Source organism: Chlorocebus sabaeus, chromosome 24 (genome assembly GCF_047675955.1).
Source record: "Chlorocebus sabaeus isolate Y175 chromosome 24, mChlSab1.0.hap1, whole genome shotgun sequence".
Taxonomy (NCBI): Eukaryota; Metazoa; Chordata; class Mammalia; order Primates; family Cercopithecidae; genus Chlorocebus; species Chlorocebus sabaeus.
Window position 1 is genome coordinate 64,867,548 of NC_132927.1, and position 16,657 is coordinate 64,884,204.

The following is a 16,657-nucleotide window of genomic DNA, read 5'->3' on the forward strand; positions in this document are numbered from 1 at the left end:
CTATAAATTTTTCTTGATGTGCCATGTTTACGACGTATGACAGGTTTTAATTCATCATGTTTTCATTATCAGAGTGTCTTTAATTTCCATTGTAATTTTCATCATTGGCCCATGCATTATTTGAAAGTGTGTTTTCTATGCAGTATTTGGAAGTGGTGTGTGTTTTTGTCTTTTAATCCTTTTTATTATATATACCTGACTTATTTACATTGTGGCTAGATAATGTAATTTTTACAATGCATAGTTTTTGAAACTTGTTAACACTTGCTTAGTGCATGATCAAGTTTATGCATCTTCCATATGCATTTTGGAAGAAAGTGGACTAATTGTTGGATTGGGAATTTTACATTTATTCAGTAGATAAAGCTCTACTATTAACATTATTCAAATCTTGACCTTGCTGAGTTTTTGTGCTGCTTGACTTTCCACTTGAGAAAGGTTGTTGAAATTGACCAATATGATGACAGATTTATCTTAATTTCTCTTGTACTTACATGTTTTTTGCTTTATTTTTAGGCTATTCTATACTAATAGTAGGTGCTTACATATTTAAATTTGTTTTATCTTCTCTACAAATTGAATCCCTTATCTTGATTTATGACCCTCTGCGGCAAAAGATATTTTTATCTTAAAGTCAGTTTTACCTGATTATTAACATAGCCATTTAATTGTATTTGCTTTATATATCTGGTTTCCCTGCCTTTGTTTTCAGTCTTCTCTCTCATGCTTTAGGAATATACAGTTGATCCTTGAACTGCACAAGTTTGAACTCTGTGGGGGCCACTCATACACTTATACATGGATTTTTGAAAATAAATATATTGGAAATATTTTTTGAGATATGTAGCAGTTTGAAAAAACTTGCAGATAAACTGTATAGCCTAGAAATATTGACAAAATTAAGAAAAATTTAGGTATGTCATGAACACATAAAATACATGTAGCTACTAGACTCTTTTAACATTTACTATCATAAAACCTACACAAATATATTATGAAAAGTTTAATTTATCAAAATATATGCACACAAACACAGAGTTTACTGATACCACTTGTAGTTGAGAGAAGTGTAAGCAAACATAAAGATGCAGTAATAGCTACATAAGATTCACTGTAGTGCATACTGTACTACTGTAATAATTTTGTCATTACCTCCTGTTGCTTTATGGTGAGCTAAGGTGTTTTGAGTGTCCACTTGAAATGCTGTGTGATGCTAATCGTCTCAGCATGAGCAGTTCAGCTCTCCAGTAAATTGTGAATTGAAGTAAAAGGTGATCTTGCGGTTCTTGCATATTTTTCATCATGTTTAGTGTAATACTGTAAACCTTCAATAACACCAGGGGACCCATAGTGAAGTGCTACTAGTGATGCTGGACGTGCTCCCAAGAAGTAGAGAAAAGTCATGATGTTACAAGAAAAAGTTTAATTCTCAGTATGTACCAAAGATACATATTACAACTGCGACTGCAGTTATTCACCGTTTTAACATAAGGACCATGGTAAAAAAAAAAAAAAAAAAAAAAAAGAAGAAAAAGAAAAAAATTTCTGAAGCTGTAATTGCAGCTACGTTGACAACAGTAGTAGTTAAATGTTTGGGAAGTCAGAAAAGTTGTATATAGATTTTCAGCTGTTGGGGGGTTTGGTTCCCTTAGCCCTCATGTTGTTTAAGGGTCAACTATATATTATATCTTAAATATCATGAAGCTAGATTTTGTTTTCTAGTCTAATCTGAGTTTGCATTTTATTGGAGAGTTTAGACCAGTCACATTTATTATAATTACTGGTACAGTTGGATTATTTTCTGTCATCATTTCTGATTTGTATTTGCCTGCTTTTCTATTTTTTCTCATCTTTTTTAAGGTTCATTAATTACTGTTATTGTTGACAACCCTAACACTGGTTTTACAACTTTAAACTAGTTTACTATTTAAACTTTCCATTTCTGTTGTTCTTCTTTTTTTTTTTTTTTGAGACACAGTCTCGCGCTGTTGCCAGGCTGGAGTGCAATGGCACGATCTCGGCTCACTGCAATCTCCGACTCCCTGGTTCAAGTGATTCTCCTGCCTCAGCCGCCCAAGTAGCTGGGATTACAAGCACCCACCACCATGCCCAGCTAATTTTTGTATTTTTAATAGAGATGAGGTTTCACCATGTTGGCCAGGTTGGTCTTGATCTCCTGACCTTTTGATCCCCTGACCTCGTGATCTGCCCACTTCAGCCTCCCAAAGTGTTGGGATTACAGATGTGAGCCACCACGCTTGGTCTCATTTCTCTTCTTTTAGTGATTACCAGTGAAATTTTACCATGCAAATTTAGTATTCTAAAAGTTAATATCCTGACCCCATTCTCAAAACAGTAAAAGGACTTTTGAATACCTTTGAAGAGCTTCAGTCTTTACCCTCCTAATTTGATTGTTTTCAGTGTTTCAATTTGATCTTTTTTAAAATGCACAAGTTGAACAGCATTCTTGTAATTTTTTCCAGGCAGTGTTTTTTCAGGTTTACCTCCTGTTTATAATTTTACTTATTCTTAACATCTCTGAGTGTTATTTAGGTATCATTATTTTCCAATATTTTGAAGTATTTTTGGAGTATTTTTTTGGAAGTTTCACTGGAACATGTCTGTTAGCAATATATTTTCCAAGAGTCTATTCACCTGTGAGTGTTTTATTTCTTTGTGTTCTTGTGCAGTAGTTTTGCTGGATACCCAAATCTAGGTTAACAGTTATTTGCTCTCCACACCTTATATGTATTATTATCCCATTGTCTTCTGCTTTCCATTGTTGAGTGGACTTCCGTCATTCTAATTGTCTGTCGTTCCTTTGTAGGTGATCTGTCCTTTCTCTCTGGCTGCTTTCAAGATCTTCTCTTTGTCTTTGATGTTCTGCAGTTTCACTACGATGTGTCTAGGCGTGGATTTCCTTTTATTTTTCCTGTTTGGTATAATGTATGGAAAAGTCCAATATATTTGAAATAAAATACTTTACATTATGAAATACATTCTCATAGAAAATCTGGGAAAAGAAAGCATATCAATGTAATATCTCCTGATAGATGAGAAAATAATCAAATAGTATAAAAAGATTAAAAATAAAAAGCAACATTCCTTGCTTCATTCTTCTCTATACTATTCCCACTCTGCAGAACCCCCCACTTTTAAATGCTTCTGTTTCTTTCTCCATGTTGTAATAATATGCTTTATACTATTTCCTCATTGACCAACTATAGATAGTATCTGTTGATATCTTGCTATATGTCAGGGTCTAGCCCGGTTATACTTTTCCCTTGCTTCCAAGCGCATACAGCAAAATTAGTTTTAAAATCATTTATTGGTTACTTTGGTAATTTTAAGTAGTACACCTAAATATTTCTTGTATGGTTATATTTCAGTATATTTAGTATATTTTGACTTCTGAAAGATACAGACATTTATGTTATCCTTCAATTCCCTTTTTTATGGAGGTAGTCTCACTTTGTCGCCCAGGCTGGAATGCAGTGGGGCAATCCTGGCTCACTGCAACCTCTGCCTCCCGGGTTTAAGTGATTCTCCTGCCTCAGCCTCCTGAGTAGCTTGGGACTACAGGCACACCCTACCAGGCCTGGATTTTTTAAATAAAATTTTTAGTAGAGATGGGATCTCACCATCTTGCCCAGGCTGGTCTCGAACTCCTGAGCTCAGGCAGTCTGCCCATCTCGGCCTCCCAAAGTGCTGGGATTACAGACCACCGTGCCAGGCCCCTCTTTCAAGTCTTATATTTTCTTTCTTGCCACCACCTACATTCTGTCCTGCCTCCACCTTCTGAATTGTCACCTGCACTTTTATATTGTCAAAGCTGATCAAATTTACGTTTTGTTCCCTACTTTAGTTAAGACTTAGTAGATCGACTCTTAAGAGTTGAGAAACAGTAAGCATTTACACTATTAAGACTATTTGGGCATGGTTGGTGGCTCACATCTGTAATCTCAGCACTTTAGGAGGCTGAGGTGGGAGGTTTGCTTGAGTCTAGGAATTTGAGTCCAGCGTGGGCAACTTAGCGAGACCCTCATCTATATGTATATATTTTTTTAATTAGCTGGATGTGACGATGTGCACCTGTAGTCGTGGCTACTCTGGAGGATTGCTTGAGCCCAGGAGTTCGAGGTTACAGTGCGCTGTGATTGTGCCAGCCTGGGTGACAGACCAAGACCCTGTCTCTAAAAATAAAGTTTTAAAGACTATATAAATATTACAAGGCCAAATTTACATTCTGTTTCTTGTACAGTTTTGTGTAGGGATGCTCTAGAGTTACTTTTTTTAATTTTTGCCCTCTCATACAATTTTTTTGTTTCACTTAGGTTCTTTTTTCCCTTCTTGCATTGCCTACCTGTACTGTACCTAAAAGTCTATCACTCTGTGCTTTGAAATCTTTGGCTTTCCCACTTGTTCTTAGATACCTTCCTCCTGGAACCTCTCTCCTCCTTTTCTCACCTGACTGCTTGCTCTAGGCCTGCTCTAGGCCTGCTCAAGGCCATCATCCCATGCCCTCCTCCCCTGAGTCAGCTCTGCAATTCCTGAATTCCATTTTGTCTTCTCAGTACATTTCTACATTTCGTAATCATGTCACAAGGAAACTCCTTAAGAAAGTATGGAAGGTAGATTTTCTGAGTGCTTGGAAATCTGAAGCTATCCTTATACTTGTTTGATACTTTGACTAGGTACAGAATTCTAAGTTCAAGTCATTTTTTTCAAAACTTTGGAGGCATAATTACATTACTTGAGGCTTCAGTGTTTATGCTGAGAACTTGGTTGCCCATCTTACTCCATTGTGTAATACCTGGGATTTTTTTCTCTGGGAATTTTTTTTTTCTATGTTCCTGGTGTCTGAAATTTCACTGTGGTATGTCTAGATGCTAGTTAGGTACATTAGGTACCCTTTTAATTTGAAAATTAATTCTCTTCAGTGTGGGAAATTCTCTTGCGTTATTTGTTTTAAAATTTACTGTCCTTGTTTTCATTGTTCTCTTGTGGAAATTCTGTTAGTTGGATGATAAGCCCCTTCTTTGATCTATCAGTTGATCAGTTGTATAACTTTTCTCTCTTCATTTTTGACTTGATCTTGTTGGTCTACTCTTGAATACTTCCTTGACTTTAGTATCCTTACTGAACATTTTTAAAATGTAAGCAAGCATATTTTTTAATTTCCACAAACTTTTTCTTGTTCAGTTTTTCATGGTATCTTATTTTGTGGAAACAGTATCATCTCAACTGTCTGAAGATCCTAATTAGAGGGATTTTTTTTTTCTTTTCAAGGAATTCACTCTTGTCTCCTAATTAATGGAGTCAGAGTCAGATTTTATGCTTTTTTTCTTGCTCTTTCATATATGGGAGTTTTTCAGAAATGTCTGCAGATAGTGGTTCCTAGTTTGAGGAAAGGTAGTGCAGAGCCTTACCTAGAATTGTGCTGTGCGCTGAGCTTTTCTGCAGGCAGGTTTAGCTTTAAGTGAAGCAGACAAGGAGCTGCAATTGGCCTTGCAGTTGTGGAGGAATTTTTGGGGGGGAGCAGGTTGGTATGCTTACACTCCCACTAGTTGTCTATTAAAAATATTAAAATTTTGTCTTTTAAATGTCTGTCTCTGGCAATACCATTCACAAGCCTTCTTCTCTGCCTTACATCCTCCTTGGTTTTTACTCATTGCTGCAGTCTCTCACAGTTGGATGGCCCTTTGTTTCATCCACATTCATCTCTGCACTGTGACTTTGACATTTTTATAGCTCCAGCCTGGACCTTGCCCTGAATTCCTCATTTCTGTCCAACCACTTTATATTTCTTCTTGGATGTATAATCATTTCAGACTTGTCCAAAACTCAACTATGAATTTTCCTCACTGTCTTGTTCTTCCTGCAGTCTTCCTCATTTCAGTTTAATGCTGCCTTCATCTTTCCAATTTCTGAGACAGTCCTGTTGCCATTCTTTTTTTTCCTCTCCTTCTTTCCTTCCTCTTTCCTCTCTACCTCTGTCTCCCTCCTTCTCTTGTTGCACCTGTCAGCCTCTACGTCCAGATTTATGGAATTCACCACTGTTTATCACTTCTGCCTCTACCACCCGTCAAAGTCACTGTCTGGCCGGGTGTGTTGGCTCATGCCTATAATCCCAGCACTTTGGGAGGCCGAGGCGGGTGGATCATATGAGGTTAGGAGTTTGAGACCAGCCTGGCCAGCATAGTGAAACCCCGTCTCTACTAAAAATACAAATATTAGCTGGGCATGATGGCACGTGCCTGTAGGCCCAGCTACTCAGGAGGCTGAGGTACGAGAATCGCTTGAACCCGGGAGGCAGAGGTTACAGTGAGCCGAGATCACGCCACTGCATTCCAGCCTTGGTGACACAGTGACACTGCGTCTCAAAAAGAAAAAAAAAAAAGCAAAAAAAAAAAAGTCACCGTCTGTGATTTGCCTTGGTTACTTGATTATTGGAATAGTGTGTTCTTACAAGGTGTGTCTGCTTTCAAACTTCCCTTCCTTCAGTCCGTCCCACATAGCAGCAGCAGTGATCCTTTAAACTGTAAATTAGATCATGCTACTACTCTACAGCGTAGAACCCCCCAGGGGCTCCCTGTCACACTGTAAGTCAAAGTCTTTTGCCTTCTCATCACCCACCTCCCTTCCTCTACTCTGGCTCCCTGTCCTTGCTGCTGCTCCTGCCTACTGGCCTGCTTGTCCTTCAGGACATTTGAAGAGCTGCTCATCTCAGATGTTTTTGCCCTGTCCTGAGAATGTTTACTTCAGATGTTCTCATATCTCATCCATGTGTCATCTTCGAGGCCTCCTCTGGCCCCGACCCCATTCTCCCTCCTTTCTAAAGCTTTATTTTTCCCCGTAACGTTTGTCACCATCAAATATATATTTTATGTTTTCATGGTTTAGGTATTTTTATCCGGACTTAGGTCTTTATGTTTTAACATGAAGTGTTTTCTCTTAACATATATTTATTTGGGGGTCTTGAGAACTATCTCCTTCCCCATCTCAACAGAATCCGTGCTTTTTGAGCAGGGATTTATGTGTTTGTTCTGTATGGCTGTTACTGAGTGCCCAGAGCAGTGTCTGGCATATGGTAGTAGGAGCTCAGTCAGTGTTTGTTGTCTGAGTGAATATCACTCCTACCTTGCATCTAACCTGCAGTTTTCACAGGGGCTCATTTGTGGTTTTGCCTGCTGTGCCTTACAGCCAGTATGTGTCCCTATATTTTCTATTACCCGGAGATTGTTGATATCTCATCTGCTGTGATCACCTTGTAACCCCCATCTCTAAATCAGTGTTCTCCATCATATTTTTGACCTGAAATTTTTGTACAGTAGTCATTTTTAAGTACGTATACCAATGTATGTATTTTACTTATGTACACATGCTGTATTGGTATGAATATTAGAAAACATAAGAATAGAAATCTGCCAGGCATGGTGGCTCACGCCTGTAATCCCAGCAAGTTGAGAGGCTGAGGCAGGCGGATTGCCAGGCCAGGAGTTCAAGAGCAGCCTGGCCAACATGGTGAAATTCTGTCTCTACTAAAAATATAAAACTTAGCCGGGTGTGGTAGTGGGTGCCTGTAATCCCAGCTACTTGGGAGGCTGAGGCAGGAGAATTGCTTGAACCCAGGAAGCGGAGGTTGCAGTGAGCCGAGATTACATCACTCCACTGTAGCCTGAGCGACAGGGCAAGACTCCATATCGGAATAAAATAAAATAAAATAAAAATAAAAGAATAGAAACCCAAAGGTCATAGGGTAGAGATGTAGATACTAAGTTCTTTGATTCACTTTTATGGACTCTTCAGAAGGAGAGATTATAATTGTATATGCTTGGTACGTTGTGTTGGACTGGAAGCACTGTGAAAGATTCTGAGTCAAGGGGAGATTTTATATTCAGAGAAAATGGAAAATCCTCCTGCTTTCCTCGGAGGGAGGCACTGTACTTAGAAGTTTGATGTGTATTGGTGTCATCTTCTGGGCATTTCTTATGTCTGTGAACATGTGCATCCTTTGCATATAAAGTGGAATTATATGTTTACTTATGCACACGTACAGATGTACATATAAAGTAGGAATTATACCACACACAGTTCTCTGTAATGTGCTTTTGTTCCACTTAATGTATCACATGGTAGAGTCCTTGATTGTGGACCCAGGAGCCAGACTGCTGAAGGTGCAGACCCTGCAGTTTACTAGTTGACTTTAACCTTTCTGTATCCCAGTTTCCTAATCTATAAATGAAGGATAACGGTAGCATTAATTCAGAGTTATTGGTAGGAGTAAATGTTAAAATACATAAACTTTCTCTGCTGATGAGTATTTACACTGGAGTCTTAGGAAGGGTCCTTGCTTGTTTTCTATTCTAAAGTTGGGCTGGACATAGTAGGCCATACGGGTGCCGTCAGATGGGCTCTTGTTTCTCTGTGACCTGTTCTGTTAGACCTCTTTCCTACTTTTTTCCTTGAGGTTGTTTGTCCTCTAGTGAACCAGCTGGTTTACAGGTGGTGCTTGGCTGAGAGTGTCTTGCTGTTAACAGTTACTATGGATGTCATATGCCAACTGGTTCTGTTAAAAAAAAGTCTGAATCCAAAGCCTTGTGAATTTTGAACATTATTTTCTGTCTGGAATTTTGAAGAACTGATTCATACAGTGGAGAAATGAATAAAGATTTTTATTTTACAAATTCCAGCACAGAGCATTTTCTGTATACTGTTACTGTGACATCTATTTGGGAAACCAAAGTCTACAATTCTTTATAAGGATTCCTTTTCTTTTCTTTTTCTTTTTTTTTTTTTTTTTTTTTTGAGACAGAGTCTTACTCTGCCACCCAGGCTGCGGTGCAGTAGTGCAATCTCACTCACTGCAACCTCCGCCTCACAGGTTCAAGTGATTCTCCTGCCTCAGCCTCCCAAGTAGCTGGAATTACAGGCGCGTGCCACCACACCTGGCTAATTTTTGTATTTTTGGTAGAGACAGGGTTTCAGCACGTTGGCCAGGCTGGTCTCGAACTCCTGACCTCAAGTGATCCACCTGCCTTGGCCTCCCAAAGTGCTGGAATGACGGGTGTGAGCCACCGCACCAGGCCAGGATTCTTCTTTTAAGAGGCTGTAGTGAGCAGCATCTACCAACTTGCATCCTTGTATGTTGCATATCTTATTTGTTTGCTTGGGGGAGTAAACCAAAGTAAAAACGTCCTTTCTCAAATTAAGGACGTTCAAAGATTTTCTGTGTTAATGGATTGGAAGTCTTTACTATTCTTTTTTTTTTTTTTTTGAAATGGAGTCTCCCTCTGTCTCCTAGGCTAGAGTGCAGTGGCGCGATCTCTGCTCATGCAGCCTCTGCCTCCCGGGTTCAAGTGATTCTCCTGTCTCAGCTTCCTGAGTAGCTGAGATAACAGGCGTGCACCACCACACCCGGCTAATTTTTGTATTTTTAATATAGACGGGGTTTCACCACGTTGATTGGGCTGGTCTCGAACTCCTGACTTCTTGATCTGCCCACTTTGGCCTCCCAAAATGCTGGGATTACAGGCGTGAGCCACTGCACCCAGCCTAGAAGTCTTTACTCTTCTTAAGATGGCAGTGGTCCCCAAGTTGATCTATGGGTTCAACTCAATCCCTGTTTAAATCCCAAACTGCTTTTTTTGTAGAAATCGGCAGGCTGATCCTAAAATTCATATGGAAATCAAAAGGGACCAAGAACAGCCAAAACTATTGTAAAAGAGTAACATTGTCAAGGTTATGTTGCTTGATTTCAAAACTTATTACAAAGCTAAAGTAATCAAGACTGTGTGATACTGGCATAAGGATAACCATACAGACCCATGGACCAGAATTGAGAGTCCAGAAGCAACTGCATACTTTCACAACGCATCAATTTTTGGCAGCAGTGCTAAGACTGTTTATTGGCAAAAGAATAGGTTTTTCCACAGGTGATGCTGGGACAACTGAATATCCACATGAAAAGAATGAAGTTGGAACCTTACCTTATGTCATAAACAAAAATTAACTCAAAATGGATCAAAAACTTAAACTTCAAAACTCTTAGGGAAAAAAATAGTTATGTCTTGGATTCCGGAATGGTTTCTTAAGTATGACACCAAAAGCACAAGCAACCAAAGGAAAAAAAGATAAATTGGACTTCATCAAAATTTAGTATTTTTGTGTTTCAAAAGATGCTATCAAAAAAAAAAGACAACAAAATGGGAGAGAATATTTAAGAAACACCTATCTAATAATGGTCTAGTTTTAAGCCAAGGCTGAGTTCTTATTTCCCCATCCTTGAGTTTACATGATACTATGTTAGTGAAGTTGAATTCCGTTATTACCACATGTATCTTGAAAGAAGTTTGTTTGGATCATGGGTCCAGGTACTTTCTCCGCCCTCTCCCTCCAAAGGATTTGTCAATCTCAATAATGTTATATACTAATTTCAAGGGGAAATACAACTTAAAATAAAATAAAACAACTCAGAAATCTGAAGCTTAAAGATGTTATGGTTTAGATGAAAAGGGAAAAGTACATTTAATTCATATCATATTTAGATGTAAAGCACTTAATGTTGTATTGCTTAACTTAGAGTGTAGCACTTCAGTGGTCTCATGTGAAGTAAATAATAGAAAATTCTTTGTGTGACACATGTCTGTTTTCAGCCAATCAGAAACCAGTATTATTTTGTACGTAATAATAGGGTTTATTGGAAGAGGAGCTACATAGATGGTAGGACTTAGAGGATGCAGGGCCCTACATGTTAGGGCTTCTTAGTTGTAGCGAAGAGCAATTGGTCTTGTACATTTAGGTTTTTCACATTTCCTTTTGAGTTCTGGCTCTAGAAATGTACAACCCCATTTTTTGAATTATAGGTTTTAAGATGTTACTTGCTCTTAATACTTCTTAAGGTAACAGCCTTGATCACTACTTTTACTTTCGATGAAATAACTTAATGAGCTGTGAAGAAAAAATTACCAGATTTTAAGGGAGAGAGAGAATTTTGTGAAAATGTCCTTGAGGCTTCTGTCTCCTTTATGAAAATGTCTTCAAAGTTTCCATCACCACCTCTACCAATTTTTCTTCCACCGGAACCAGTGGACTTAGGTTCCATAACAAGCTCTTCTTGTTCACTGAATGAGCTAGACAATATTTCCCACCTTTTAAGGAAAATATCAACTGATATCAATGAAATTAAAGGAATGAAAGCAGCTATTTTGACAGTGGAAGCAAATCTTTTTGATCTAAATGTTAGAGTGTCCCAGAATGAAGCAAAAATTTCATCTTTGGAGGTTAAAATGAATGAATATTCAACAACATCTGAATGCAACAGACAGTTTGAAGATCAAGAAGAAGATACTGAATCGCAGTCAAGAACTACTGATGTAAAAATAATCGGCTTCCTTAGAAACGTTGAGAAAGGTAAACTCTTAATATACAGTATGTTCTAGGTACCCATCCTTTGATGTTTATCTTTGCACGTATGTTGACTGTAGCTGTGATGTGGAGGGAGCAAGTTACAGAGAACTTGAATTTTTCGTAGACCTTTAATGACAAATTTGGATTCTGCGTGATTTAGCTTAGAAATCTAGAATTGATCAGAATTCCATCCTCTTTAATGGAGCTCTCTAAAACGATGTTTTGAAAAGATAGATGAACCTAGAGCAATGAAGCAAAACTTGAAATGTGGAAGTGTGGTCTTTTTTGTATCTGTGTGAAATTATTTTAAAATGTCTCATTCTTTCATCATGTACTGTTGATGTGAAGGAGACCTGTTGAGTGTTTGGATGGAAAGAGCATTCTTCCTGTAACTTTTCACCTCAGTTTTCCGAGCTTCCCACAGAAATACCACTTGACCTAAGTGTCATCTTGGTTCCAGTTCCTCAGGATGTGTGTGGTTTTGCGGTAATAATTCTGGAAGGAATTCACTTTTTTGGGATGCACCAATAAAATGTCATGTAACTTATGTTTTAAAGGAAACCAACTGATAAAATTTCAAATTGAGTATAGGTTTTAAAACTTAAAAACACCTTTTAATGAAATGTGGTGCCTGGTGGGAGATTGCCCACTTACATCTTGGCACTGAGTAAGCGAAGCCTGTCCTTGTGAAGCCACCTGTAATGGATGTACCCCAAATTAGCATGTGGGCATCTTACTAAGATTTCAGTATTTGCAACCCTATCAGTTGCATCCCTTTGTACACTGTAGTGCGGTTCCTTATACATGAGCAAGTGAGTGCCTGCTGTCTGCTAAGCACTGTGGGGGCTACAGAAAAGTGTGACATTGTCCCATCCTCAAGGAGCTTCACATCAGATTGAAGATAGAAAAAATCAGTTATTTGTCCCTATTTTGTGCAGTCAGACTGCTGAGCATATTATTATTAGGAATTGTGAACCTAATAGGAATTAATGTTATGAGCCTATTTTAGAAGAAATAAGTAGTTGAACATCTTTTCTTGTGGGAGAGCCAAAGAATTATTATCATGCTTTGCTGATGTAGGGTGTGGATTGTAGAGCTGAGTGTCTTGTTTTCTTTGCATGCATCGAAGCCCATAGTTTGTCTTTTGGGAACTCCTATGTGTAGATAATTCTGGAGTGTTTTGTTTTGCTATTTCGATGATTATCTGCAAAGGTCATGGGTGAGTGAGTCGTGATGGTAAGAGCTCAGGTGATGGAGGGAGGGGCTTGCCATGCTGATTGTGCAGTTGGCTGTGATGCGAGCTGCCGCGCCGCCAGGTGCCTTTGCCTGGGTTTTCCGCCCTTTTGCCACCTTTATTTTCCCCACAGAATTCAGATTCAGGAACACTGATGTCCTCACAGAGGGAGAACCAGGAGTGTCTTACATTGGCATTTTGGTTTAACCCTGAGTACAGCCTTTTTTGTCTTATAGGATATGCGTTTGGTCTATAAATACTGTTAAATTGAATTGCTGAAGCTTTAAGTTACTTTTAAGACTTTAAGAACCCAGAAGGATTGATTTTTGGGAACCACATGCTGGTATTGTCTGTGTTGTAAGCTTAGTGAAGTTTTAAAATTTATATTCTAGGAACTCAACAGAGGCAATTGTTATCCCGACTGCAAATCGACCCAGTAATGGCAGAAACTCTGCAGATGAGTCAAGGTTGGTAATGTTTCGAGTTGTACTGTAATCTAGCCGTTTCAGTTGCCATTTCCATTTCTTACACCCCATTTAACATATCTCATATCTCTTAGATCCTGCCCTAAGATGTTATGTTTAGATCTGTGAAAATATTTTAGGGCCAGGAGATAAGATCTGCATTTTTTTCATGTTATATGGTGTTAGAATTTTTTGCCTCATTGGAAAACTTTTTTCCTTTCACACCATTCCACGTGTGTCCATAGCACTGTTGGCTGTCACTCTCCTGCTGTCAGGAATGACCTGCGTTTCTGACTTACCCTCCCACTCTACCCAGCTTTTGTCATTGCCATGAGTGGCTTTTGTATCCTGTTTTTCACATGTTTAGCCTTATCCTCTTGTACTTCATTTTGGAGTCTTATCAGCAGGGCCACACCTGGAACTTACTGTTCTAGTGTTCTTAGAGCCACTCTAGTTTGCCTGTCCCCTTTCCTCTCCCCACAGACACACATGCCAAGGGCTACTTCAGGACTGGAACTGACGCCTTCATTTTTATTATCTCTGTCCTCAGTGCCCAGCCCCTGCCAGATGCATGTTCAGTGTCTTAAAAATGACTGCAGGATAAACACAGGCAACCATGAGAGACCTGGAATCATCTCAGTCCTGTTTCCCCTAAGTCTGTCTTCTGTGGGAAGCTCTGGTCCCTTGACCCTCTCAGTTAGCGCCTTCCTGGAATTTCTTTCCCCTCAGTCAGGACTCCACAGTCAGTCACTCTGTTCCCTGACCCTCCCCCAGCTTTCCAGCTCAGAAAGTGTGCTTTTCCTCCCTAAGGCCAGCCTCCACCAGAGGCCACATCCCACCAGGTTGGTGAGCACTGGCATGTCACCCACTCCTCCAGCTTCATTCTCTGCCTCCTGTCTTCTCTCTGTAGAGGTGTTCAGACATTCTCTACCCATGATTTAGCTCTCATCTCCCAGGAGTGCATCCTGCTTCCTCCACAGGAGTGTTTGAAAAGGTTGGCAGCCAAGGTCTGTGTGTGGGATCCACTTCATAGCTCTTGTGCATGTTTTCTCTTCTGCTTCCTTCAGCTTCTCATTGTACACATGGTGCACGTGGTTTGAAACAGCAAATAGTTCTGTGAGGATTATGAATGGCTGCAGTGCTTAGCTCCTATCACATGTTTTATTCTAAGAACCCTTTGTTTCTGCATATTCTATTAATTTTTTTAAAAAACACACCGGTTTTGTTTTGTGTATGCAATACTTTTTATTATTTCTCTGCGAATCTGAAAGGTGGTTTTGACGTTTTTCACCTCCCTGCTTGGCCTTGTTTTCTCTAAGTGGTCTGTTTTGGCTGTCTTTTATGCTGGAGGTTTCCATCTGATGTCTGGGGATCCTCGGTGGTCTTACATTTCGAGTGGAGCACTCAGAAGCTCACTGGTATTCTGGGTTCATGAGTTGGGGCATGGGTTGCTTCGACTTTGTATTTGAAACTGGACCGTGTGGTGGAAAGTGGTTTGTCCTGTCTGTCTAGTTCATGGGCACCCTGATGTCACTGCCTATAAGACTTTCCTCTCAGCCTGGTCAGCTTCTCCAAAACAAGGTTTTTCAAGTAATAACCTGGTAGAGTTCTGCGAGCTTAAGTGGGGAAAGAAGGCTGGGAGAGGCACTTCACCATTAATTATTATGTAATGTTTAATTCTCCCCACATCATTGTCAGTCCAGTACTTCTTTCATCATGGCTGGTATCTCTAGGTCCAGGGACTCTGTTCTTACCCTCTGAAGAGTCTAAAGCTCTACTTTCTCCAAGGGAGAATGCTTGCAATGGGTAAAGGTTTATCAGGAAATCTAATTGCCTTTAACAATTTTTAACAGTGTACATTCAGGGGATTTTGTCATAGCTTCTTTCTGGCAGAGACCCTGATGCTTCATCCGTGGGCCTCTCCGAAGATTATCTACAGGAAAGCACATCGCCAGTCGTCCCAGGTGTCTTCAGTGTAGAGGTCGGGATTGGTGTGGCAAGGATCAAAACCAAGAAAACAGTGGCCAGGTGTGGTGGCTCATGCCCGTAATCCCAGCACTTTGGGAAGCCAGGGCGAGCGGATCACTTCAGGTCAGGAGTTCCAGACCAGCCTGGCCAACATGGCGAAACCTGATCTCTACTAAAAAATACAAAAATTAGCCAGGCGTGGGGGTGTACATCTGTTATCCCAGCTACTCAGGAGGCTGAGGCAGGAGCCTCGCTTGACCCCAGGAGGCGGAGGTTGCAGTGAGCTGAGTTCACACCACTGCACTCCAGCCTGGGCGACAGAGCAAGACTGTCTCAAACAAAGAAAACAGATACATGGAATTAGAGTTGAAGAAGAACTAACTGCTTCTTAGAGGGACACATCTAACACACCTCTTTTTTGCCTGTCATTTCTCCCATTTCTTCCCAAGGTCCCTTTTACTGCCAGTTCCTGAGCCTTTGGAGAATCTTGTGGTCTGAATTGGATTGTTTCATTATTGCCTTAGAATTCAGCTTTTACAGATCCCCTGAGTTCTTAATCATCTGTTTTCCACTTTGAAAATTTCTTTTTACGGTTATTTTCTTTGTGAGTTTATGCTTTAAAAACAAAAACAAAACCCTTTATTGACATTTTTGTGGGCTTTCAGGAGGGAACAAAAAGTAAATACATGGGGTCAGCCTGTGGTCTCTACTCAGAGGTCTTACTTACTCCCCGTCTGTCTGGTCTCCACGTGACCCAGGCTGCTGACGTGCAGCTTGCAGAGAGGTGTGCGGGAAGGACTGGTGCACGCTTTCCTCAAGCCTGGAGCATGCTACACTTGGGTTCCTGTACTTTCTCCAAGCTTTGACCTTTTGGCTGCCAGGACTTCACTTACTCTTTTCATTCCCTTTCATTCTTATGTATCAACTCCTCTCCTCCATTCCTCCTTAAAAGGTTAGCTTTGCTCTCTCCCGCCTTCAGCATTATTTTCATCTCTTCTGTGTTCACCCAGACTATGAACCAGTAGAACTCCTTGGTCTCCGAAAGTGCAGGGTGTTGGGAAGGAGTGAAGCAGCCCCTGGACCACATTCAGGGTCAAATCTGAATTTTCTGCTTCCTCTTAAACATGGGAGAGTCCCAGAAAGACTTTAAATAAATCTAGCATTGAAATGTATCTTTGGCCCTTTTAACTTTGCTCTTTTTCTTTTCCTAAGTTTCTCATCCCAGCTTTCTCTTCCACCTGTTTCGCTTTACCATTTATACTACCCTTGCTGGGGAAGGCAGGCGTGCCCCTTCCCAGGACGGAGCTTGTCTTCTCTTCCTGTCAGGTGTGTGATTCCAGGACAGACAGCGGAGAATCTTTTCATTCAGAGCCTCACCCTCTCTCCCGGGCAACAACAGGTCAAGGACTCTGGCTCTTTCTTAACACTTCTTCTAAAAACCAATTTGATCAGGTCACTTCCTTCCTTAGGAACCTCTCTTGATTTCTTTTCTCTTTTAAAAAAAAATTTTTTTTAGTTTGAGATGGGGTCTCCGTCTGTCACTCATGCTGGAGTGCAGTGGCACAATCCTGCTCATCGCAGC

The 16,657-nt window shown here is 40.1% G+C and overlaps 1 protein-coding gene across 15 annotated transcripts in view; it reads left to right on the forward strand.

The window, feature by feature from the left end:
* Window positions 1–16,657, forward strand: part of ZC3H14 (zinc finger CCCH-type containing 14) — a 47,138-nt gene that overhangs the window by 19,953 nt on the left and 10,528 nt on the right. For 9 of the 15 annotated variants that reach the window (XM_007987536.3, XM_037984366.2, XM_007987537.3 and 6 more), the window contains one exon: window positions 13,036–13,110. The exons of the other annotated variants lie outside the window; for them this stretch is intronic. In XM_007987536.3, the coding sequence (XP_007985727.1) occupies window positions 13,036–13,110 (75 nt within the window). The remainder of the gene's footprint in view (window positions 1–13,035; window positions 13,111–16,657) is intronic. 15 annotated transcript variants of the gene reach the window in all.